The 25021-nt window shown below is 41.2% G+C and overlaps 1 protein-coding gene across 1 annotated transcript in view; it reads left to right on the plus strand.

The window, feature by feature from the left end:
* SHB (SH2 domain containing adaptor protein B) overlaps positions 1-25021 on the plus strand; it is a 61576-nt gene that overhangs the window by 7250 nt on the left and 29305 nt on the right. The window contains exon 2 of the mRNA XM_080637594.1: positions 9254-9371. Within this exon, the coding sequence (XP_080493720.1) occupies positions 9254-9371 (118 nt within the window). The remainder of the gene's footprint in view (positions 1-9253; positions 9372-25021) is intronic.

Here is a 25021-nt window from a genome sequence, read left to right on the forward strand (position 1 = left end):
AAATTTTGGTTAGCCTCAATTTATTGGTTCTGTGTCAGACTCTCAATTATTTTTAAGGATAAGAAAAATCTCCTCTGGTTTGGGTTATGAAACAAAACAAAGATGCAGCAGAAGCTATAGCTACCATATTACAGCTGATGTCAGAAACCTTTACTTAAGGTTTCAGTCATATTTCACCCCTAGAGACTTCCAGATTTTGGATGCAAAGTAAGCAGGCAAAAATTCTATCCATTTACTAGCAGGCTAAGCACAATGAAGACGACAAAATATCACAGTTGAAAGGGTGCCTTGTTCCTTCCAAGAACTATTATGTTTGCTTCATCACATGCTTAATTAATACTTACTGTACCGTCTTATAGAATCATAAAATAGTTAGGATTGGAAAGGACCTTCAGATCACCCAGTTTGAGCCACCCTGCCATGAGCAGGGATGCTTCACACTAAACCATGCCACCCAAGGGTCTGTCCAACCTGGCCTTAAACAGGGCTATTTACCCCTTCTTTGGGCAACCTGTTCCAGTGCCTCACCACCCTCACAGTGAAGAACTTCCTTATATCTACCCTGAACTTCCCCTGTTTAAGTTTTAACCCATTACCCCTTGTCCTATTGCTACAGTCCCTAATGAAGAACCCCTCCTTAGCATCCTTGTAGGCCCCCTTCAGATCCTGGAAGCCTGCTCTGAGGTCTCCACGCACTCTTCTCCAGGCTGAACAGCCGCAACTTTCTCAGCCTGTCTTCATACGGGAGGTGCTCCAGTCCCCTGATCATCCTCGTGGCTTCCTTTGGACTTGTTCCAACAGTTCCATGTCCTTTTTAAGTTGAGGACACCAGAACTGCACGCAGTACTCCAAGTGGTCATGCTCCTTGTGATGCAGCCCAGCACACGATTAGTGTCTGGGCTGCAAGTGCGCAGTGAAGCAGGCTCATGCTCAGTTTCTCATCCACTAGCACCCCAAAGTCCTTTTCCAAAGGGCTGCTCTGAATCACTTCTCCACAAAACTTAGAGCTTGTTACATGCTGGTGTTGAGAAGAATTGATATCCCTAAGGCTGCAGCATAGTATCGTGGAGTGGCTCTTTGGCATCTGGAAGGCCTGCACAGAGGGTCTGCTACCACTCTGAAGTCAGAGCATTTAGTGTACTGGAGGAGTCAACATGCTTCTGTTGCTGAAGGTAAGGTTGAAGAGGGCACAAACAGTGGCAGCTGTTGAGATGATTTATGCATGTACATACACATAAATATAAAATCAATATATAAAATATATAGGTGGGGGTTGGACTAGATGACCTTTGAAGGTCCCTTCCAACCCAAACCATTCTATGATCCTATGATAATTACATGTTATTTTACAAACTTAAACATGCATATTGCTGAGAAAGAGGTTGTGGACCTTCTGTCTTTGGAGACTTTCAAAACATATGTGGGAAAGGCCCTGGACAACCCGGTTTATCTTTCTTCTTACCCTTGTTTTGACCAGAACAGTGGTTTAATTGTCCTTAGAGATTTCATGGAACCTAAGTCTTAATGTAACTTTGATGTTCAAAAACTGCCATGGAGCCTTGAGTGTTGCCAACAGACTTATGTTAATATAGTGCATTTCTGTAAGGAAGCTATTGCAAGATCTAAGGTACAGCTCTGTCAAGCTGGGATGTTTTCCCCATTCTATAGATGAATCTGTGCAGTAAGTGAATGTGGAGTTTGTCTGACAATGGTGTCTAAAGCATACAAGCATACCTTCTGCAAAAGCATGAAAGAATGAATAGAGCTCTGTTCAGATCAAGTGCATGTGTATATAGCTGGGCATGGCTGTGTGAGTCAATGAAAGAGAATGATGTGAGGACACTAAAGCAGTGCTGCATATTGGTGCTGGTCAGCAAGAAGGAATGAGTTATGCTTGCTTCTATGGATTGTCCTCTGAATTTTCACATGGGTATGTGCAGGACTGGGTTTAATTAAGTTTACATGTGAACACAGAAGTACTGAGACACTAAGCACAGCTAAAACAGCGTTACACAATTCTGTTTCAACAGCTGGGCCACCATAAATACAGCTTAATACTGCATGATGGCACAGACATTATCTGCAGCCTTTACTTCAGAACTGTTCAGATAAAGAAAGAGATCTGTATTACACTTTTTACACATCATCTTAAGGTAAACTTGCAACAAATTGGTAGGGAGCATTAGGACTGTTGTAATGTAGAAATGAAACTTTCTATAGCCAGAATATTGTTAGGCAGTTTATTGTGATTTAAACTCTTAATGAGAAATAAGGCATAGAAAGAATATGTATCAGAACTTACGTAAATGCCTTTTAGTCTTATTAATGAAGATAAAGGTTCTAGAAAGGAAAAAGTGAATCAGTGGGGTTTTTCAACCATCAAGTTTGCTAGTAAATTTATATTTTGCAGTCTTATTTTGTGGTCAACAGTTTGCCATTGTATTTGCTTGGATCTCTCAAGGAATGCTTATTCTGTATTTTTTTTGCAAGTTCCTTTGCTCCCCAAGCTCACTGACACATATAGGAGAGATGTTTGTGTCTCTAAACATCTTGGTATATGTCCTTGCCTACCAGCAGTTGGTTATAGTGTCTGACGCTTGGACATTCATGCAGAGCACTGCCCCATGGCAAAGAGTATGGTTTAACTTCTCATTCCTTAGCTGCTATGCGTCACTGTGATTACATCGTTGACTAACAGTATGCTAGGCACTGTGCTGAAGTGGAGGAAATAATACGAGACCTGGCAGTTGAAACAGCGTATGATGGATTCTGGGGATACAGAGGAAAGGGGCTGTGGTGCTGATCTTCCTGAATATGGCACTATTTCTGTAAATGTTACTGTAGAACAGTTCATGGACAAGGAAACAGACATAAGGTGTGGTTTTGGAGTAGTTGCACACTGTGCAGGAAATACAGAAAATGACTTTACAAAACATATTCTGCGAATGTCAGTACATGGGATACATTTTTTTTTGTTGTTGTTGTTGGACTTTTTCTTTTGGTGTTTTGTTTGGTTTTGTTTTTTTTTTGTTTTACCTGCTAATACCCATTAACTGCTCTGTCTGTCCTTCCTTCCATAACTCTTGTATCTGTTAGCAGATGCTCTAAGGTGTATTCAAGCTCAAAATTGTAGCGTGAATGCATGAAGGAAGGACCCTTTCCTTGCTGGGAAAGCAGGTAGAACTCTGTTTTTAAACTTGCAGCAACAGCATCTGGGTGGCCTGCGTTGCTGTAGGTGAAGTAGAAACACACATCGCATAGTGAGGAATGGCACTTACTGCCTGAGGAATCCGGGTTATAGGGAAGAAAAATGAGAAGGCAAGAAGTCAGTAACTGTTGTTTATGTATCAGCTTGTTAGCAGTTGGGTTCTGTCACTGTGAGTGTGTGGACTTGTAGAAACCACAAAGAGCAATTCATCATCTCTGAAAACTAAGCCTTGTGTATAGGGGAAAAGGTCTTGAAAGCCTGTTATTAAATACTGGCTTCCCCTCCCACCTTGCTTCCCAGTCCACATCTGTTTCAGAAATTTAGGATCTATCTTTCCCAATTGTGCTTCAATTCCATTTTAGACAAGGAATTTCCCTCTCTGGAAATCAAAGGTATGAATGAGTCCTGAGATTTCTTAAACTCAAGAAGGAAGCTTATGAGAGGAGGAAAAGGGGGCAGGTCAAGTGGGAGAAGTATAGGAACATCATCAGGGCCTGCAGGGATATGATAGGAAGGCCAGGGCTGACTTAGAATTAAGCCTGGCAAAGGACATCAAGGACAATAAGAAGGGCTTCTACAAGTATGTCAGCAACAAAAGGAAGATAGGGGAACGTGTTCCAGGTGGTCCTGCCTTAGCAGGAGTTGTACTAGATGATCTCCAATGGTCCCTTCCAGCCCTAATGATTCTGTGATAGAGTGACTTCTACTGTAGCTAGTGACTGGTCTTTGTCACTGTAAATTCTCAGAAAAGATGAGAAATTTTCATTATGTTGTAGTAAATGTGTTAACCATGGTGTTTTCTGACACAAATTCACAATTTCTAAGTGTTCTTGACTTCTGTACTTCTGCTGACAGTCACATTGACTATAATTTATTGCCAGTCACAAAAGCCAAGAGAAGAATAGATGCTTTGTCCTTTTCTAAAAAATGTAAATATATGTTAGTAATATATTTATAACATATAATATTTAATAGTAAATCTTCCCCCAGAAAAGTGTCCTATAATAAATGTCCCAAAGGTTTGCCTGACAGGAGAGGTCTTTTGTTTTTCTGCTTCATGCTAGTTAGCATAATTCTTCTTGGATGCTTCCAGAATAGTGTGTCCTTAATCATTATAGCCACTAAATCAAATAACAAACAGTTCTGTGCTGAAGTTGCTGTTTCAAGGGTAGATCTTTTGTATTTTCTTTCAGTTCAGAGGAGGGTTATTCCTAAAGACTCAGTTTATTTCAGTGTGGTAAGATCTCATTTTCTTCTTTTTCGTTTGTTACCTTTAGAATGTAACTCACATAGAGGTATCTGAAAGATTATGTGGGTTTTTTTGTTTTGTTTGTGGTTTTTCTGTTTGGTTTTGTTTTTGTTTACTTTGGGTTTTGTTTGTTTGTTTTCTTCCTCTGGCAACATGTGCAAATCATGCTTTTGTGTATGCAAATCCTTGCTTAAACTTGTATTTAACATAATAATATAGGTAGGTCTTAAGTGGTATTTTTTGACTGTAAAAGAGCAAAGTGAAGCTTGCACTTTAGTTCATTCATATTAAAGGAGAAAACCAGAATCTCACCTTGTATTTGATTTTGGGGAGCGGGAGAGGGGGGAGATTGTGATTTTTTGATCTTGTACCTCTAACATTTTAGCTAAAACTGTGGTTTTGCAGTTGTCAGTTTGTTTGGTAACTGAGCCTTACTCCTTTTCTTTTGCCTTTGAGTTTTAACAACCTGCTAGGCAGAGCTCCTGCGAGTGTTCCCTAAACCCTTGTTGATCTCTCTGATTGTGGAAGCTCAAATGCAAGTTTCACTTACCTTTGATCAGTGCATTTCTGTTTATGTTTTGGAGTTTCTTTAGCTTGAAGTTACTCATGCTTCAAGTTACTGTTACCAGATCTACATGTTAGAAAATAATATCATGCATAAGGGGTGCAAAAAGGAACGGCTTGTGTAGAGCAGGAATTAATAGTTGTAGCAGTTCACAGTTCACTGATAAACTTGCATTCTATTAAGAGATAAGCCACAGTTTTTAAAAATATCCCTGACTAATGCAGCAAATTGAGACAAGAATTTTGAATTTAAACAGCTTCCTGAGGCTGTCTGGGGATTCCCTGATAGCTGTGATTCATTTTGAAAGGTAGGACCCACTTGAAAGGTGACAGGATTTGACAGAGAGAAATTTACTCTTGTCCTGCCCCAAACGTCAAACCCTGTGTGTGAATGCCGTCTCTAGCCTGCAGTTACAAAACCTCAGCATGCCGCCACTCCTCTGATTGCATCTATGTGGCAGGTACAGCATTAGATCCTGGGTAGCCTAGCTACTTCAGATACTTGGAGACACTTTGATTGTCACATGCAAATGCCTGTTTCTATGTGCCCATAGGAGACAGCTGACAGCATGAAGCACTCACGTTAGATCTTCACCACATGGCATGGGAATGCTTAAGATTGTGATCTGGAGAGCTGAGAGCTCCACTAGACATGCAAAGAATGTAGCTGGAATACTCACAGACTTGTGAACAGAACCTGCATGTAACATTGGCAAGCTTGTGCTTTGGGAGGATGGCATAGAGGGGTATGAGGAAAACATATTCATACCTCTGGGATGAAGCAAATGTTTTATTTATTATCTGTACCATGAGTAGAAAACTCTTGTAATCAGAACCCTGTAGTTCCTCAAAAGACTGCTGGTGCATTGTGTGATTTTGTCTGACCTACTGCATGTAGGCTTGGAAGATGGGATTGCTAAGGTAAAAGTAACTTGTGAGAAGATGGCACAAAGTCCTGCAGAGTAGGAGCTCTTTTTCCTAAGAGAACAGGAGAAATCTTCCATAATGGGATTGTGAAAAGGAGTTTAGAGTTTAGACATTTACAGTAGGTATGTTATAATAGAACTAACAAGCATTGTTATCTGAGGTTTTCAAGCCTTTTTGAATGAAAGCTTCTTTTTGAAAGAGGTACTAAAACTTGAAAGTTCCTAGATGGGGAGAATTATAGCTGTTAGGAAGTACAGAAGAAATTAAATGTTGGCAGTGAAGCTGAGAATTAGTAAATTTTAAGATATATGGAAACAGTCACCTGGGAAGCCCTCAGACATCTCAGAGCTGTAAAGCTACTCTTAATAAGGAAATACTGATACGCATCTTCTGGAAGGTGCATCAGATGGCTCTTTCTGCCTGACTGAGTGCTGAGAGGTGGGCTTGGGATTTGTTTGTTTGCTATTTTGCTATTGTTTTCAGAGAAGGTTTTTTTTTTAGTTATCATTCAGGGGAGCAAGTTTGCCCAATCTGACAAAGTTGATGGGTGACCTGATTGAGAACATAGTTATGGTGAGCTGTATAGAATCTCGCAGTGCTTGTGACACTATTACTTATCTGAAAGGGAAGAGTTTACACCCACTGTCTAAGCTACGAGAGATTTGCACTCCAGGAATTACTGTAGTGGATATATTTCCAGTCACAGTCTGATCTGGTACAGATTTACAGGTAATAAAATATAACAATGATAATGGTAACAACAAGAATAAGTTAATATGGATTTGAACTTTCTTACATTTTTTCAATTTTCTTGTTAGAAAGCATCTTTTGCTTTGTTCGACCTCTTCTGAATAATAAATTAGTTGCTTTAGTCCTTCTGTTCATGTTTGGTACAGTAAAGCTCTTGAAGAGGTTACCATTATGCTTAAAACAGATCAGTTTTGACTTTTATCTTGTTTGACAGCATTTTATATATGCATATATTATGTATATTTATATATGTATGATTTTCCTCCTAGTATATTTTTTTGGCAAATGGAGAAGAAGAAATAACAAAAGTGTTGAAATCCTTTCTGTTTCATGTTATAGTACAATTATGCTAAGGATTGCCAAGTATTACTTGCCAGCATTTGTAGTGGGAGAGCAGCACAGAGCCCATACTACCGCCCAGCAGTTCTTGACGGGATTGCATCAGAAGACTAAATGGATGGCATTTCAGCTGCAGCACTTTGGGACATAAATCTGTCCTCGTGACTAGGAGAAATTACTGCTGCCTGACACGCATTGTTGACATTGACTTAAGTGTCTGCAGCTGCTGTCACTTATTTGCTGCTTGGGGATATGTCACCAGACATGGGGGAGGGGGCTTTTTTCCTTTGGTTTAACTGGTTTTTGCAATAATGAGGCAGCAATTTTGGACAGTGAATGAGAGAAAGGATTATTTTTTTCCTCCCACTATTATACAGGTCAGTCTGGTGGTTTCAGGTTAAACAGAAACTTCCAGTCAATTTAAACATGGAGTGGAGGAAAACAAAATTAATATACTATTAAAACAGCAATTCCAGGTACTTTGATATCCCAGCTGTTAACCTGTGACTGTAGGGCAGCTGAGTCTTGCTCTGACACTCACGGCTGTGAGTTCAGTCATAACAAATGCATCTTCTAAAATGTCCCTTCTTTGGCATGTGCTTGTGAGTGATCTGTAGTTCAGGGATTGGGAACTTACGGTGAGGGATGTGGAGGTTTTTTGGTCAACTGAGTTGTTTGTGGTTTTGGGGTTTGTTTTTTTTTGTTTGGTTGGGTTGGGGGGGACTTTTTTTCCTTTTCTTTTTGTTTAGGGTTTTGTTTTCTGGTTTTTTGCTTGCTTGTTTGTTTTTTGGTAATAAAAATAAATAATAGAAAGTCACAGTGTTGCAGGACCTGACTGTGTTAGATGTTTTGTTCCTAATATTAAAGGAGACCTCTGCATTTCCCAATAGTGTTCATTTACTCCATGGCCTTTGTGCTGGTTTTTGGTCTGGAAGTACGTGTATCTCCTGTTCTTTGCTCTGTATGGTGTGATATGCTGGCAGCAGGAGACAAAACCAGGTGCAGCCTCAGTCTTTTAGCTGGCAATGTGCAACCTGCTCTTTGTTGGCAAGATTGAAGCTGTTGGTCTTACTGGTGCTGCTCCTAAAGATGTAGAGTAAATGGTGGGAAAGGAAAAGTCTTGGGTGAAGAATCCCTGTTAAAGAGAATAGACTTCCTGGGCAGAACTTCTTAGGCTTGCTCTGCTTTGAGTGAGGGATCCTGGGGTCTTTTCCCACATGAATTATTTTACAATTCTGTGGGTATTTTGATGCTGAGGCCTGCCTCTGCTTTCTCTGTTTCAATCTCTTTTGCCTGTCCTGCATTACATCTCTGTGCTCTGCAGTAATTCTCATATGAGGATTTTTTCCTTTGCTGTGCTCCTTACCAGCTTCTAGAAACCCAGATTAACTCTACCCCTTCAAAAACAGGGAGGAATGATTCCTGTTGCTTTAATCAACTGATTTAAAAGCCGCCATAACCAGTGGGGCTTACACAGCGTACAATGATCATGCAGGGGTCAGAGGGCTATGATAATGAAGGGTAGGGATTAAGATTTTCTAAACTACAGGGCAAGTTGTTCTTCTGACAGATAATTTCTTTTTGCTACCTTTTGTTCTAGTTCACAAAATACAGGTAAATATAATGTTCCCTTGAAAGAATGGCACAGATGGGTTCAAGGAACTAAGTTTAAACAAGAAGTGTACTTCGTGTCTTGTTCCTTTTCAACTGACAACTAGAATTAAAAAGCTTTTTATTAATTTAGTGAAAGAGTAGCCTTTGAGTATTTATTTGGAAAGTTTTTAGCAGTATTTTCAGTTGTAGCTGATATACTTAAAAACAAGGAGTGAAGTAAGTGAAAGTGTGATTTGTCCGATTTTTGTTTTCTTGAATATTAGCAGCCTTCTCTGATAAGAGTTGCATTGGATTGAATATGCTGGCTGATTGGATCTTTCTAATTTGTGCATCCCAGTTATTCCATATCTTGTGCTAGTCAGAAACCCTTTGACATAGAGTCTGCCCTGTGAGGTTTCTGGTATGGAGTACATTTCTACTTCAGCACCATTTAATAACTGACTTGTGGCAGTTGTGTATTTGTCCTCTGAACTCAGACTGTGCTTAGAAGATGGCTTAGCATGTAGCTGTGTGAAACTGTGGGGTTGTGTTTTTTTTTCCTGGTAAGGTGTTACTGCCATCTGATTGGGGATTCTAATAACAGTTACTTTCCTGTCTTTCAGGTATTGATAGCTGATGACTATTCAGATCCATATGATGCCAAAAGTGAGTTGAACAGGATGGGAAAAGGGGAAAATACTGGATATATGGAACCATATGAAGCCCAGAGAATCATGACTGGTAAGAGAAGACGATTGAACATGTGATCATGGCAGTTCACATGGATATTACAGCTGCTATGAAACAGAAATGTTCTTTAGCATGCAAACCCACGTTTCAGAAGATGCTCAGTCAACACTAAATGCTGTGATGGTTTTTAATGTACCTGCACGTGCCTTGTTATCTAGAAATGCTGCTCTGGACCTCACTCTTGAATATAGATGGTTTGTACTGTCATGTGGAAAGATGAAACTGTGAGCAATTGGAGTTGAAGTATGTATTGCTCAGCTTGGCAATGGCAAGGCTTTCATCTGTGTACATGGTAGGGATGACCAAAAGAATGACATTGTATTAGTTCACTAAAAAAAGGTTGGTCAGTTTGCTTATGGCCTTTTTTTCCCCTTGATCAGATTCAGACTTCCTGGTTTTCCCTCTGTTGGACAAGGAAGGTGCAAAGCTACATCTTTGTGTAGATTCCTTCTTTCCTTTCTCACTTCTCACATGGATTTGTTTGGGTTTTTTTTGACCAAAATGAGACACTTTTGGGTACCTGTGAGCCTTGAAATGCTATTCTTGGTAGCATCCTTTCTTTTTCTGTCACATAAAGTAGTGGTTAAAGGTGGCATTGTTGGAGCAGTTTGGACTGTTTGAACTGCTTGTGCAGACATTAATTATGTGGCTGTATTTTTCTCATACAATCTGCATCCGTTTCCTATTTGTTGGCTGTTCAGTCTGTAAATTTTTTGGGCTATGTGGCCATATGTTTCTAATTTATGATTTAGTGTTTTGAGATCTAGGTATTTGGATTCCAGTCATCTTGTCCTAATGCTGATAAAAATAGAAAAAGTCTTTCCATAAACCTTGGTGAGGTTAGGTTATATTCCATTATATTCAAACATGTGGTTTTCTGTTTGTTTTTTAATTGCATAGATGTTGCCTTTGTATTTTACTTGACAAATGAAAATCCAAAGGCATCTTTTTGGAGAGTTTTCAAAGGTTCAGTTTGTATTTCCCAGGTGAGTTATGTTATGTATTTATTACTTCTAAGGAAGACCTTTGGACTGCAATTTGGTTGGCCTCAAAATGTTTACTGCTGTTTGTTGTGTTTGTTTGTTAGCTGTGCTGTCTGATGAACATAAGAATGTTATGTGGCTATCCATTTAGCCTAACTAATCTCATGAAGCCCTTCTGACTATTTCACATGGCTTAATTCTGGACAGGGGGAATCTGCATACTTCAGCAGAATGCATTTTAGGAGAGAGAGAAAACAAACCAGCTTTTTGTCAGTTATTCCTTGTTTACCAATGTACTGTAATTCTTGATCAACTCTGGAAATCAATGTAAGGGCTAGTTTGAAATAGGAGCCTAAAGTTCTTGTCAAGGATTAGGCAAAAGCATATTTAAATAAACTATTGATCCATATGATTCCATGCTGTTTGTGGTTAGAATTAGGTTAGGTTTAATCAGGCTTGAAGTTTCTTCTGCTGATAGTGCCCATAAAATACACTCTTTTCCTTGATTTGTAGGTTATGTTGAATGAAAGAAAGCAACCTTTATATCAAGGTTTGGAAAGGCTTTTTGAGGAAACACTTGACCTGAGGGTAAGGTATATTTATAAGAAGCTGTCATCTCCTGGCAGCCAAGCACATCTACTGGACAGTGATGATATTCATAAGTGTCTGCCCTGTCTTCAGGAAATCTGCTCTGGAAATGCAGAGAAAATCCCTGGGAATTCAGTTCCTGGTGCATTGTGAGTCTCATCTTGGCTGGGTGTGCACCCAGATCCACAGGAATTGTGTTACATCGTTGCCTTATCCCCAACCTATTTGCTGAAAGGACTGTTCTCTCAGACCAGCAGTATAATATATCCCTGTTGTTCCTTTGCAAGAGCTGGACTCTCTGTCCAAGTGTGTTCTGAGTAATGTGTTTCCAACTGCTTTCTTATGCAAGCTTTCAATTCTTTTTTTCCCCCTAGCATCAGTTTGTAGCTGCTGCAATAGCTGATGCAATAACATGTGGCCTGTCACAGAAACAGGCCTGTTACCTAGTGTGTAACCAAGCATCATTGCTTGGATCAGGTATAGGAGATACATCATGCTTGAGAGAGATTCCCAAAGGAGTAGTGGCTAGAGATGCTGCGTTTGAACTGAAGTGAACAGCTGAGATAATGTCAGGCCAGAGTGATAGCATCCATAACGCTGTGTTAGCACGGCTCTTCCAGGTCTGTCTGCCTCTCAGAAGGAATAAAGTGTAGTTCATAGACTGCATGAAACATTTGCAATCAAATACCAAATCAAGACAGCCTTCTTGAGAATGAGGACCCTAGGCCCACTGTAGGAGAGGATCTGGTTAGAGACCATCTTAAAAACCTAAACGTACACAAGTCCATGGGACCTGACAAAATCCATCCGCGGGTCCTGAAGGAGCTGGCGAATGAAGTTGCTAAGCCACTGTCCATCATATTTGAAAAATCATGGCAGTCAGGTGAAGTTCCCGACGACTGGAAGAAGGGAAATATAACCCCCATTTTCAAGAAGGGGAAAATCGATGACCCGGGGAATTACAGACCAGTCAGTCTCACCTCTGTGCCTGGCAAACTCTTGGAGCAGATTCTCCTGGAAGACATGCTAAGGCACATGAAAAACAAGGAGGTGGTTGGTGACAGCCAGCATGGCTTCACTAAGGGGAAATCCTGCCTGACCAATTTGGTGGCCTTCAATGATGGGGCTACAGAACTTATGGACAGGGGCAGAGCAGTTGACCTCATCTGTCTGGACTTGTGCAAAGCCTTTGACACTGTCCCACATGACATCCTTGTCTCTAAATTGGAGAGACATCAATTTGATGGGTGGACCACTTGGTGGATAAAGAACTGGCTGGATGGCTGCACGCAAAAAGTTGTGGTCAATGGCTCGATGTCCGGCTGGAGACCGGTAACGAGTGGTGTCCCTCAGAGATCGGTGTGGGGACCAGTCTTGTTCAACATCTTTGTTAGTGACATGGACAGTGGGATTGAGTGCGCCCTCAGAAAGTTTGCTGATGACACCAAGCTGTGTGGTTCGGTTGATATGCTGGAGGGAAGGGATGCCATCCAGAGGGACCTCAACACGCTTGTGAGGTGGGCTGATGCCAGCCTTATGGAGTTTAACCATGCCAAGTGCAAGGTCCTACATCTGGGTCGGAGCAATCCCAGGCACAGCTATAGGTTGGGAAGAGAAGAGATTCAGAGCAGCCCTGCAGAGAAGGACTTGGGAGTGTTGGTCGATAAAAAAATGAACATGAGCCGGCTTCAGTGTGAGCTCGCAGCCCAGAAAGCCAACTGTATCCTGGGCTGCATCAAGAGGAGCGTGACCAGCAGGTCAAAGGAGGTGATCCTGCCCCTCTGCTCTGCTCTCGTGAGACCTCACTTGGAGTATTGTGTGCAATTCTGGTGTCCTCACCATAAAAAGGACATGGAACTGTTGGAACAAGTCCAGAGGAGGGCCACGAGGATGATCAGGGGACTGGAGCACCTCCCATATGGAGACAGGCTAAGAAAGTTGGGGCTGTTCAGCCTGGAGAAGAGAAGGCTGTGTGGAGACCTCATAGCAGCCTTCCAGTATCTGAAAGGGGCCTACAAGGATGCTGGGGATGGACTCTTCATCAGGAACTGTAGTGACAGGACAAGGGGTAATGGGTTCAAACTTAAAGGGGGGAAGTTTAGATTGGATATAAGGAAGAAATTCTTTACTGTGAGGGTGGTGAGGCACTGGAATGGGTTGCCCAGGAAGGTTGTGATTGCTCCATCCTTGGCGGTGTTCAAGGCCAGGTTGGATGAGGCCTTGGGTGACATGGTTTAGTGTGGGGTGTCCCTGCCCATGGCAGGGGGGTTGGAACTAGATGATCTTAAGGTCCTTTCCAACCCTAACTATTCTATGATTCTATGATTCTTCCTACAAGCCTAGTCTATGTAAGACAGACTGAACAAATGAGTTTATGTACATGCTCTAGGGGCAAGTGACTGGTTGTCCTGGTTTTGACTGGACAGAGTTATTTTTGTTCCTAGTAGCTGGTACAAAGCCATGTTTTGGGTTTAGTCTGAGAAGCAAGACTGGTACACTAGAAGGATCTCTGTGCTGGACCTGAAGAGCTGGAAATTATTTCTAAGGATGCTCTAGAGCATTTGGATCATAGTCCTTTCTGTTCAATGCGTTCATCAACTTGGGTGATGATATATCTGCACTATCAGCAAAAGTAAATATAAACTAAATGAAGTGCTCAATGAGGAAGGGCAGAGCCTCCATCCAGATGGTCCTTAATAAATATGAAGATTCTATCAACAGTAGCTTTTTTGAGGTTAAACAAGGGGGATACTGGAGAGAATTCCAAAGGGAATTTCACAGCTTTGTTCAAAGTCTCACAGAATTAGCATCCTCCTTTCTTCTTTTTCCGTGTATTTATCATTCTGTCTCTATGAACTTCATCCTGACTATGCAGTAGAACACTGGTGAGCAAGATTAATTACCTCACATTTAGGGATTTTGTGCTTTGCCTGCTGGATGCAGAAAACTGAGATTTCTGTCTAGGAGCAAGCAGTGCTAGAAAAGCAAACACCTTCCTGCACTTTATTGTTTCTTTCTAGGAACTGCAGTAAGAGTCTGCGCCTGAATCATGATGGAACCTCCAACGCATGACTGGCAGCCTAGCAAAAGCAGTACATCTGCCTTAACTGGGAGCTCCCCATGGACATGCTGGGAGCAGTAGCTTTGTCTTGCTTTGAGCTATCACAGAAATGCTGGGAGTGTGGGGAAAACAGCATTCCCATGAACCTGCACCTACTTCAAAAGGTCTTGGGTGTCAGTTTCCCTTGTAACTGGAGAAGCTGTTTTTTGTTCAGACATGTAACTTTATCTGAATAGTCACTACAGCACCATGGTGGTGAGTCAGTTCTTTTAAAATCCTTTTCCATGTGGCTTCTGGCATATTGCTTGTTGGTGCCTAGTTTACCACTGCGATGTGAAAAGAGCAATGCTAATTACTTTTCTAAATATTAGGCTGCATAGATTAGCACGTACAGCATGGGATGTTTAGAAAAAACATTTTTGGCCTATTGAAGGTCACTGGGCCTAGCATGCCACCTGTGATCTTTATTCACTGTAGTGACTGATCAAGGTTTGCTGTCTGAACATGGCAAACAGCTGTAATCAGCACAGAAGAGGCAGTGTTTATGGTCACTAAGCTCAACAGCTGGCATAGTTTTCAAGATACTTTAATCTTCTTCTCTTGTTCCTACATTTTTGTGTGTTTCAATCCTAGATTCTATTTAAGTATCTAACACTAGGCTTGCCATGACTAGAAATCAACACAAAATGGGAATTTATCCATCATCAATCCATCTCATATGGTATTGGGGATTCCTGGCTAAAACTCTTATGTTCATTGTCCTGTTACCAGATGGTGTGAGTAAGACTATATGTTGGTCATTCTAGCAGAACAAGATTTTTTTTCTTTAAAAAATGTGGGGGAAAGTGCAAGGTAACTCTTTACTCTTTGAAAACTAGATATGTATGTTGATTCTAAGAACTCGCCAACAAAGTTTAAGTTGACAAGCAGGTATTCTTCATTGTGGCGCAGGGAGACACGGAGGATAGCTCCTCCAAGCATGTCCTGCTCGAGCACCAAACAAGCTGTGATTTTATAATCATTAAACATGTATATTCAGTACATTACATGCATATTCATGAAGTTACTTATGCGTTACATCATATATCTAGAAAATTCTTCCAACATGTGCACAATAATGTGGTAGTTGTCTTTGGGACCCCTAGTGGTCGGTTCTTCATCATCTTCCTCTTCATCACTTCGTCCTTTGGCTGAACTTTGGAGTTGGCCAGCCTTGTTGTCCGTTTGCCAGCTCCTTAGTTTGTTCTGCTTTCATAGAATCGTAGAATCATAGAATAGTTAGGGTTGGAAAGGACCTTAAGATCATCTAGTTCCAACCCCTCTGCCATGGGCAGAGACACCTCACACTAAACCATGCCACCTAAGGCTTCATCCGCTAAACATTAACTGAAGAGTTCTCTTGCATATCATTGTTATAGAGTACACCTGGGGTCCAGGTCGCTTGGTTACAAGCAAAAGGTTCGTTCTATATACAATGACCTATCCTTCATTCTGTCTTTCTTGTTCTTTCGCCATCTCAGTGTGCTCTCAACTTGTTGTTTGCAATGTGGAGAGCCACTGGGTAAGAGCTAAAGTTCAGTAGTAACATACAGAAGTAAGCTTGTGACTGGTTACAGGATAGCTTTTTACATGTTGGGAGTTTTTTAAAGGACTGCACTGGAAATCTTGGGAGCTCTTCCTAGACATGACAAAGAAAAGGATGTCTGCATCCTGAGCGTACCCACCATTTGGAGCATACTGCTAGTGTTACTGTGTGAGTTTATAGAGCTTGGCCCTCACCTGTTCCTAGCCTGATTGTAGTGCAGAATTCCCTGCAGCCCAATAGAAGCGAGAGCATATGTTCTGAACAGCTGTGCACCTTCTTTAAAAAATGCTAGATATAATGTTAGTTAAAAACCTCCTGGACTTCAGCATCTATTTCAAGTTGTTTCTTCCTTCGTTAGAAATTTGGACAGAAATTTCATTTATTAATGATTTAAAAGAAAAAAGCTGTCTACAGACAATTACAGAAGAGGACTTCTTCCTTTGCATTAGGCCTGATGTACATGAATCGAGGCATGTTTGAAATAATGCTGAATCTGCATTCATGTAAGTCCTTACCTTCTCTCTGAGTGAAGCAATCGATCTCACATGTGCTGTGAAGCTGTATCACTTCAGATCCATGCTGAGTTGCCAGGATTATCAGTACTTCTCTTCCTGTCTTTGTGGGGCACTTTACCTCATCAGTGAGTGTGAGGAGATAAGGCCAGAATGCATTGAGTCTTATTTCTTATGCTGGGAGAGACTGTGGTGTGTTGTGGTTGGTATAACTATGTGCACAACTAGGGGTGGAAACCAGTTGTGCATAAAATGGATATCATTCCTCTATGTTTAAATCTTTCACCTCCCCTACAATAATTTAGACATTCTCTCTAATGTTTAACATTAGGGCAGTGCTAACTGCTCTGGATATTGCATACCCGCTTACAAATGAGTGAAAATAAAACATGAGCATTTCTTCTCCACTCTGTACAACTAGGTAACTGTAAAATCAGCCTTTTCCTGAAAAAGTAACCATCACCTCATCTGAGTTTGGAATAGAAAGAAATAATATCTATGTCCTGCCACTCAGTGCATCAGTTGCATGCACAGAATTTTGTTTCTTAGCTTCAGGCTAAAAACATATCGTTCAGAATGGGTTTAAGTGAAGATTTAAATGTCTTTGCCAGCCCACCACTCTATTTCAGCACCTTCATCTTGCTGCAGACTTGATGTAGTCTGGAAATGGGCTAAATGGCAAAACTTGAATCACAAGCCTGAATATAAATGGAGGCTTTTTTCAGTTTCTTGTTGCTTCGTCTCATTAAGACACAAGTTACGCTCAAAATAATGGGAAAAGGATGTCCAAAACTTTGAAAGGCAGGTTAGTATGGTAAGAGACTAGGTGAAGTTGCATTTGGAAGGAATGTTAACTTCATTCATGCAGTTTACTTGCTCAGTGTCCAATAAATCTGGCGTATGTTTTTCCACAAAAATCAAAGTGAAGAAATGGATGCTTGGATGGTTGAGAAAGAGAAACCACTGAGCTCAAAATGCCTCCTCTTTGGAAGACTCTGCATCATGATGACAAAGAAGCAGAAAGTTTCAAACTACTTTGATCAGGAGGGTTACTTAAGCAAAACCTATCTACTTTCCTAATGCAAGCAACATCTTTTTTAACATAATTCATCTTATGTTCCCACAACTAGTCTGTAGCGTTTCTGTGAAAGTGAGAAACGGCTGTGACAATCAGGATAGCCCAGGCTAGCTTATGGAAATCCATGTTTGGTCTCAGTCCATTTCCAGCTTTGCCACCATGTCAGTGTGCTCCCAGTACCGGTCTTCTTAAACGTAACTACTAGAAAGACCGGACAGGTGCTTTGAGAGGCATAAAGAAGCAACCTTCTGAAATACAGCTTGTGCAGGACCTCATCCATAAGCTTCCCAGTTTTTGGACTGGATAGGGCATATGCATTCTGAAAGCATGCTGTTGCAGCAGGAAGAATAATTCCTGACAGCTGTTCACTATCCCTTCTTGGGATGAAGGAGCAGAGGCTGGGCAGATGAGCTTGCAGGCTGGACTGGGGCTGTATATGCCCCATATGTATGGACTCTGTTGGCAGGAATTCTGGGTGCTTTTCAGAAGGAGTTGTGATGGAAGTGTAGATGACTGATACCACTGTGGTCTGCATGTAAAAGGAAGGAACTGCTGTAAACTTGCTTTTGGCTCTGACTCCTTCCAGTCAGAGCCACTTTACAGAGAGGAGGACATCAGTGGTACATCTTGCAGACTTACCAGTTCAGCCATCAATCTTCCCAAATTGTTCCCAGTCCTGTTGTTCTTCTGCAATACTGTTTCAAAAGCAGATTAGAAGGGATTTGTTATATGAAGAAACAGCAGCTTGGGAAGATATGTATGTTGTTTTTTTTTTCTCAGGAGTACTTTCTCAGTCATCCTTTCGATATTATATTTTCTCTTACTCCGATCAGTTTGGTTTTTTCTCTATACAGTACAAAAAATTAAGTAAGCTCCAATAAGGACTTAGGGCCATTGGTCAATGAGAAACTTAATGTGAGCTGGCTTCAGTGTGCACTTGCAGCTCAGAAAGCCAACTGTATCCTGGGCTGCATCAAAAGGAGCATGACCAGCAGGTCGAAGGAGGTGATCCTGCCCCTTTGCTCTCGTGAGACCCTACTTGGAGTACTGCATGCAGTTCTGGTGTCCTCACCATAAAAAGGGCATGGAACTGTTGGAACAAGTCCAAAGGAAGCCACGAGGATGATCAGGGGACTGGAGCACTTCCCGTATGAAGACAGGCTGAGAAAGTTGCGGCTGTTCAGCCTGGAGAAGAGAAGAGTGCGTGGAGACCTCATAGCAGCCTTCCAGTATCTGAAGGGGGCCTACAAGGATGCTAAGGAGGGGCTCTTCATCAGGGACTGTAGCAATAGGACAAGGGGTAACGAATTCAAACTTAAACAGGGGAAGTTCAGGGTAGATATAAAGAAGAAGTTCTTTACTGTAAGGGTGGCGAGATACTGGAACAGGTTGCCCAAAGAAGTGGTAATCACTTTCATTAATAATGAAATCATTTCATAATCACTTTTTTTTCACAGAACAGTGCCATCCCTGGCAGTGTTCAAGGCCAGGTTGGACAGACCCTTGGGTGGCATGGTTTAGTGTGAAGCATCCCTGCTCATGGCAGGGTGGCTCGAACTGGGTGATCTGAAGGTCCTTTCCAATCCTAACTATTTTATGATTCTATAAGATGGTACAGTAAGTATTAATTAAGCATGTGATGAAGCAAACATAATAGTTCTTGGAAGGAACAAGGCACCCTTTCAACTGTGATATTTTGTCGTCTTCATTGTGCTTAGCCTGCTAGTAAATGGATAGAATTTTTGCCTGCTTACTTTGCATCCAAAATCTGGAAGTCTCTAGGGGTGAAATATGACTGAAACCTTAAGTAAAGGTTTCTGACATCAGCTGTAATATGGTAGCTATAGCTTCTGCTGCATCTTTGTTTTGTTTCATAACCCAAACCAGAGGAGATTTTTCTTATCCTTAAAAATAATTGAGAGTCTGACACAGAACCAATAAATTGAGGCTAACCAAAATTTATTGTTCAAACTCAATTAAAGCTTCACCAACATGAACTACTGATTCTGGATGTCACACAGTCTTGTCACTTCACTGCTGATTCTTAAATTTTATGGCCAGTGATCCAGAACGCCTCATCTAAGAAAGAGAGGGCTCCCAACCTCAAGGAGTTTCCTGGGACAGCATGCTGACTCAACAGGGGAATCTCCTACTGCAGGCCTGCTGTTCCAAGGAGGACTGGTTCCAAATGACTCCCCAGCAGGGCTCCATTTATACCCTGGTCAAATCTGAGCTGTGGTCAGACATGGTCTTGTAGACTGCAAGGGCTCAGGACCCAACTTCCTTGCCTTTGTACCTGCTGACCTCCATCACACAGGTAAAACAAGAACTATGCATGTGGGAAACTCTCCTGGGTTTTTGTCCATGGGGAGAAGCTTCTGCAGGCTTTGGTCAGGTCTTTGTCAGGGCTTTTGTTAGGGCAAGTGTACCTGCCACAGATTTGAAAATTCAACCTGTTCTGTGCTTGCCACAGAGACTGAACATCCTGCCACATCAGTTTACAAGTGTTTTAATATGATTTCACAACAGTGTCATAAAATGAGCTCAAAACTTCAGTGGGAAGTGGCCAGAAACACAACTTCTTTTGTACTCTACGCATTTTATGTAGGTTAGCAACAACGTACAGCTTCTCTCCTCTTGTTTCTGTCTGTGAAGAAGTTTGCTTTAAAGTACTGTTTTGGAGGAGCTCGAGTGCCTATGCAAACTTAGTGGTTCATTACTTTTTGGGTTGTTTAAACTATTAGAGGCTATTTTCTGCAGGAGCAACCTGCCTTTCTGGATGGGGTCAGGTAAGTCTTGTCTGTTTTGGTGTGTGTTGGTGTGCTGATATGTTCATTTCTTTCTGTTATCCCTACCCAAGCAAAGACCTAGGAAGCCTACAGTGTGTTTATGCTTGCTGATGGACTGTGTTTTGCTACTGTGACAGAATTTCTTGAGCAGTATCAACGTGCACAATACTAGGATGGAAATAATCTTCATCTGAGCTTGCTCTTGGTTCTGCCTTACTCAGGTTGTTGTTACTCAGTTCTGCCTTACACTGTTGGTGGCTTGGGAGTGGAAGAGGAAGCATACAGCTTTGTTTTATGAAGCAGGATGTAGACATGCAAAACTGATACTGTTGTAGGTCAGACTAGCAATTGAGAACAAACCAGGCCAACTAGGGGGAAATAGGGGAACTTGCCTGGAGGAACTCTGGGCTTGATTTGACTTCTGTGTTCAGTTTCTGCAGGATGGGTAGTTTGAAAACCTATGTGAAGAAGCAGTAGGTTTTGTGGCTCTTGTGCTGTTGTAGCTCTTATATGGTCTGTCAAACAGTTGCACATGGCTGGGACGGGCTGCAAGGCAGAAAAGTGTGATGGCATAGCTGAGCCCTCTTGAGTTTTCCTCAGCGAGTCCTGCAGCAGCTGTCATGGCTGTAATGCAGCTTGAGGTGGGCTAGAAGGTGTTTGTGCTGCTGTCTCAATTGAAATAGAAAGGCAAGAGGGAGACAAAGGGAAAAAATGTGGTGTATTTCAGATACACCATTGCTTTTATATGTTAGGCCAACTAGCACGTATTATTGCCCTTTCCTTTGGTTGTGAAATGCACCATCACTGAGAAAACTTGGCATCATGGTAGAATATAGAGCATATCAACAGGCAGCCTCTCCCTATAACTTTTTTTTTCTTAAAATCTTTCTTTTTTGAAAAAAGAACAGAACACCCAGCAAAAGACCCCAGCTTTATGCCATTGTCCCTTTGGGTGTGGTTTTGTGCATTGGTAATGTTTGCAGACACGTTGGTTAGTGGTTTAAAGATGCATATTGGAAAATAAGAGCGTAACTGGAAAACTTACGAGAAAGTGCTAACTCATTTGAATGCATCAAGATTATGACTGAAATGAACTTCTATAACTCTTCATGATTCGTGATACTTCTGTTGCAAGAAGGGGAGAACTGATTTATGGTGTTTGCATGACTGTGGTTTGCTGTCCAGAACAGTAAGGTCTGTTCTTAATGATGTTCTGCTAAATGCTAGGCAGATTTGTTTGCTGTTGTTAGATATCTGTTTAAGCACAAATACTTTTGAGTGATGATCTGATAGACTGTATATTTTAAAGCATATTATCAATAGCTGTGTATGTTAAAACACTTCATGTTCTGTACTGTTAGAAGCATTATTAAAGGGGAAAGAAACAATACTGCATTACTAACAGATTGCTCTGTAAGAGGACTTTCAATTAAGAATCCATATCTATGTGGGGTTTGACTGAATAGTATAGTAATTACAGACAAATCTGCAAACAAGTGCAAGGTACTGAATATTAGCAGCTGAACAGGTCAGCATAGAGTATTTGAAGTCTTACAAATTCTAGGTACTAGTTGCTCCTTTCATCAGTCAGTTGCTGAGCTAACTCAATGAGTAAGGGATCATAGGCCAAGGGGGATAAGATGAAATATTTTACTAGCCATTCCAGTGTTCATATCCCTGTCACTTCTTCTGTGATAGCAAGTCAGCTGTGTATAACTTCATGCAAAGCCTTGGATTGTGAAAAGCAAAATCTGTGACTGGATGTGTTGACAGCTGAGCAGCTTCCTTGTACTTCTTATGTGGAGGCAGAATTCTAAATTAAACTATTTTGTCTTCAGAGCTGAACAGCGAATGTAGACCATCTTTCACATCTACACATCCAACAGATGGTAGTTAATCTTCATTAAGGTACTTAGGTACTGATCAGAATTCCGAGATTGTGCCAGTAGGTCAACTGGAGTGTCAGAACAGAAAGATTGCAACTAGGACAGCACTTTCCTTGGGAAAGCAGGCCAAAGCAGGTAAAATTGCAAACTGTTTCTTGCAACTTACCATTTGCAAAATTGCAAACAGTCACTGTAGCAACTTGCAGTGAACAGGAAAAGAACAGATGGTTTAGCATGCAGATGCTCTGTGGCTTTTAAGTCCTGCCAGAGGATGAAACAGAGTACTGCTAGTGCCTGCTCTTGCTGGAATACTGGTCAAAGGGGAAATATATCTTTTACGTGCATCAGATGTCACTTCCAAAGCTTTGACTTCTCTTTGTTTTCATGACATTTTTCTGAAAAATTACTAACAAAGATAAAATGATGTGCATTAGTCATCAGGGAAGCTTCAGGCTATGTTTTGAGCTCTTTGTTTGGCTTTTCAATCAGAGTTTCACATTCATTCACAGCCTAGATGTTTCTTTAGAAACAATGTACATTTCAAATGTCTGTGTTGCTTGTCACCATGTACTCTGTGAAAGAAGTCTATTTTAGGAGGTTTTAAGCAGCAGTCTCCCTGCCTTGTACTCTAGGGGGAATGCTAGCAGGTGGCTAGAAGAAGGTAAGAGCACATCTCATCTGCCTTTGTTAAGTCAGACATGGCACCTCTTCTGGCTGCATGAGTCTACTATCTCAGTATGCCATACGTTTTTCCTGTATGCAGTTTCTTCTCCCCTATCAGAAGGCAATAAAGTCTGGAGGGAAACCTCTGTCCACTTCCCCTTCTTCTCTACCCCTTCCCCATCCCAAGTAAGGCCATGTTTAAAGTTAGTTATGTGCAGAGAAGATAAGCCTTCTCTGGGTAATTCTTATTGAACTTAAACCTCTGGCTATAAGGGAAATAGTTGAATATTTTATCTTGGTTTTAATAAACTCAATTTTCTCACATCTAGATGTCCCTTGCAATATTATCTTGTATGTATAAATACAGATAAATATTTAAACTCACTAAAAATGTTTTTAATCAGTGCTTATCTCATTCAGTGATTTTGAGTAAGCTTTCAGTAAGCAGAGACTCTCACAAGCAGACAAGATTCAAGTAAATCTTTCTTCTGTGTAAGCGTTGAATGGCATTTGCATTGGTTCTTCTTCCACTCCTTTTGACTCTTAAGGTGATTCCTTTGAAGAGATAAGATTGTGTGCCTGAAGTGAGCTGTCAAGGACAGTGTGAGCATCAGTAGCAGCCATGAGTAGCAGTAACTGCAGGAAATAATAGTTATATATGCTGCAAGCTTCTCTGTCCTGATACTGGAGAGTGTTAGCTTGTTTAAAATAGCTGCCATTTTGGTGTTAGAATGTCTCTTTCAGAGAACTGATTCTGCTAGTTCTAATCTCTTTCATGTCTTTTGGAGAAGTCTGTAAGGAGTGAGTAGCTGAGCAGCATCAAAGCACCTCTGAAGAGGTAAAATCTGCAAAAATTATGAATTCTAAGATGGCAGTTATAATGTTTAATCACTGCTTTATTTAACAGGAAATTAGGTGTTGAGGAGGAAAGGCTTTGTAGAATAAACTTGTGCTTTCAGGGAACTTTTTTATTTCTTTGCCTCTGCCATTATAGAAATATGTCTCCAAGGACAGTTTTCATGTCCTTTAGAAGCAGCACTGCCTCGAATCTACCAAGACTTTGTTTTCTTCCCATGTGTTTTGTCGGTTTTTAATCTGCCTCTCAATGCCACCAACATCCCCCACTCGTTTTCCCTGCCCCTCCCCTCCTCTGAAAAAAACCTTGTACTTCATGTTCTCTTCATCAGAGTATGCTTGCTTGTTTATTTTATCTCAGCACATGTGTTCTGTAGAAGATAATGATGTTTTTTCTTGCTGATTTATTGATACTTCTCATAAAGGGACTTCTTCCCTCCTGCCCTTGCTCTGACTGGCCTAATAGCCTTTCTTTATCGGGATTGTTGGAATGTAAAGTTGCTTTGAAAGCTTCTTCCTGGGGTTATGAATCATACTTGGACTTCAGTAAGATTTCCGTGATGCAGACTGTTTCCAAGACATTGCTTTTCACATCAAGAGATTATGCCGAGCTCTTACATCAAGGCAGAGAAACATGTGTCTGTCATTCATTCCTGGAAAGTGGCTCATTTCTGAGTCAGTTGGCTTCTGTTCAGAAGCAAAAATGGTGGAAGATCGTCTCATATCCAGCTTTCCTGCAGCAAAATCTGGAATCATGAGCATTGGGAGGCAGTTGCTGCAGTCTCAAAGGAAAACAACCTTCGCTGATATTGGAATATTATTGGTGTTCTCTTGTGTCCCAGCAGTTGGAGGCATCCAGCTGGACCTTGCAGCAGAGCAGAAAGCAGCTTGACTTCTGATGGCCTGAGGTGAAATTTGAGCAGAGGTAAAACTTAGCTTCTGTGGCGAGTAGTCTTTGCACTAGTACAATGAGAATTCTGCAGCATGACTTCTAAAATGTTTCCAGGTTTTCTTGGCCAAGATGGTGAAAAGAAACATTGATGGTGAGGCTTGGAATAAGTAAGTAGTTGGCTAAGTATTTTTGGCCTGTTTATGGAGAGGGAGAGGAAATAGATTCAGTGGGAACAAATGTTCTTGTGTCAGGGTGATCTTTGCGTTAGATAAAGTGACAAGTTTTTGGTTCGTTTGTAGCCTACCCATACACTCCGTACAAACAGCTCACTGCCCTTTACTGCAGCTACGTGCTGGTTCCGTGGCTCTCCATTGGAAGCCTCAAGAGCAAAGCATGTGGAGAGCAGAGGTTTGGGCCAGTTCAGCAGACCTGTTCCCTGATAGAGAGTGAGAGTAATTCCATATGAGACTTGGCTTTCTATGTTCAGACCTTGCTCTGATGTGGCCTTCTGCTAGAGATGACCAGTCTGTCAGGGTAATATCTGGGGAGATGCATCAGGTATTCATCAGTACCTCAGTGTAACTCTGATCCTTCCCAAGTTTCTATTTCCAGATTTTCGAAGATGCAGAAGAGTACTAGGAATACAAGTGACTGTAGTCCCGTAACAGGCCTTATGATTTAGTTTAGTTTAGTTTAATTTTTTTTGTTTCATTTATATTTTTAGTGTGGTGCTCTTCTAGTTATCCGAG

The sequence above is a fragment of the Psittacula echo genome, assembly GCF_963264785.1.
Source record: "Psittacula echo genome assembly, chromosome: Z".
NCBI classification, from domain to species: Eukaryota; Metazoa; Chordata; class Aves; order Psittaciformes; family Psittacidae; genus Psittacula; species Psittacula echo.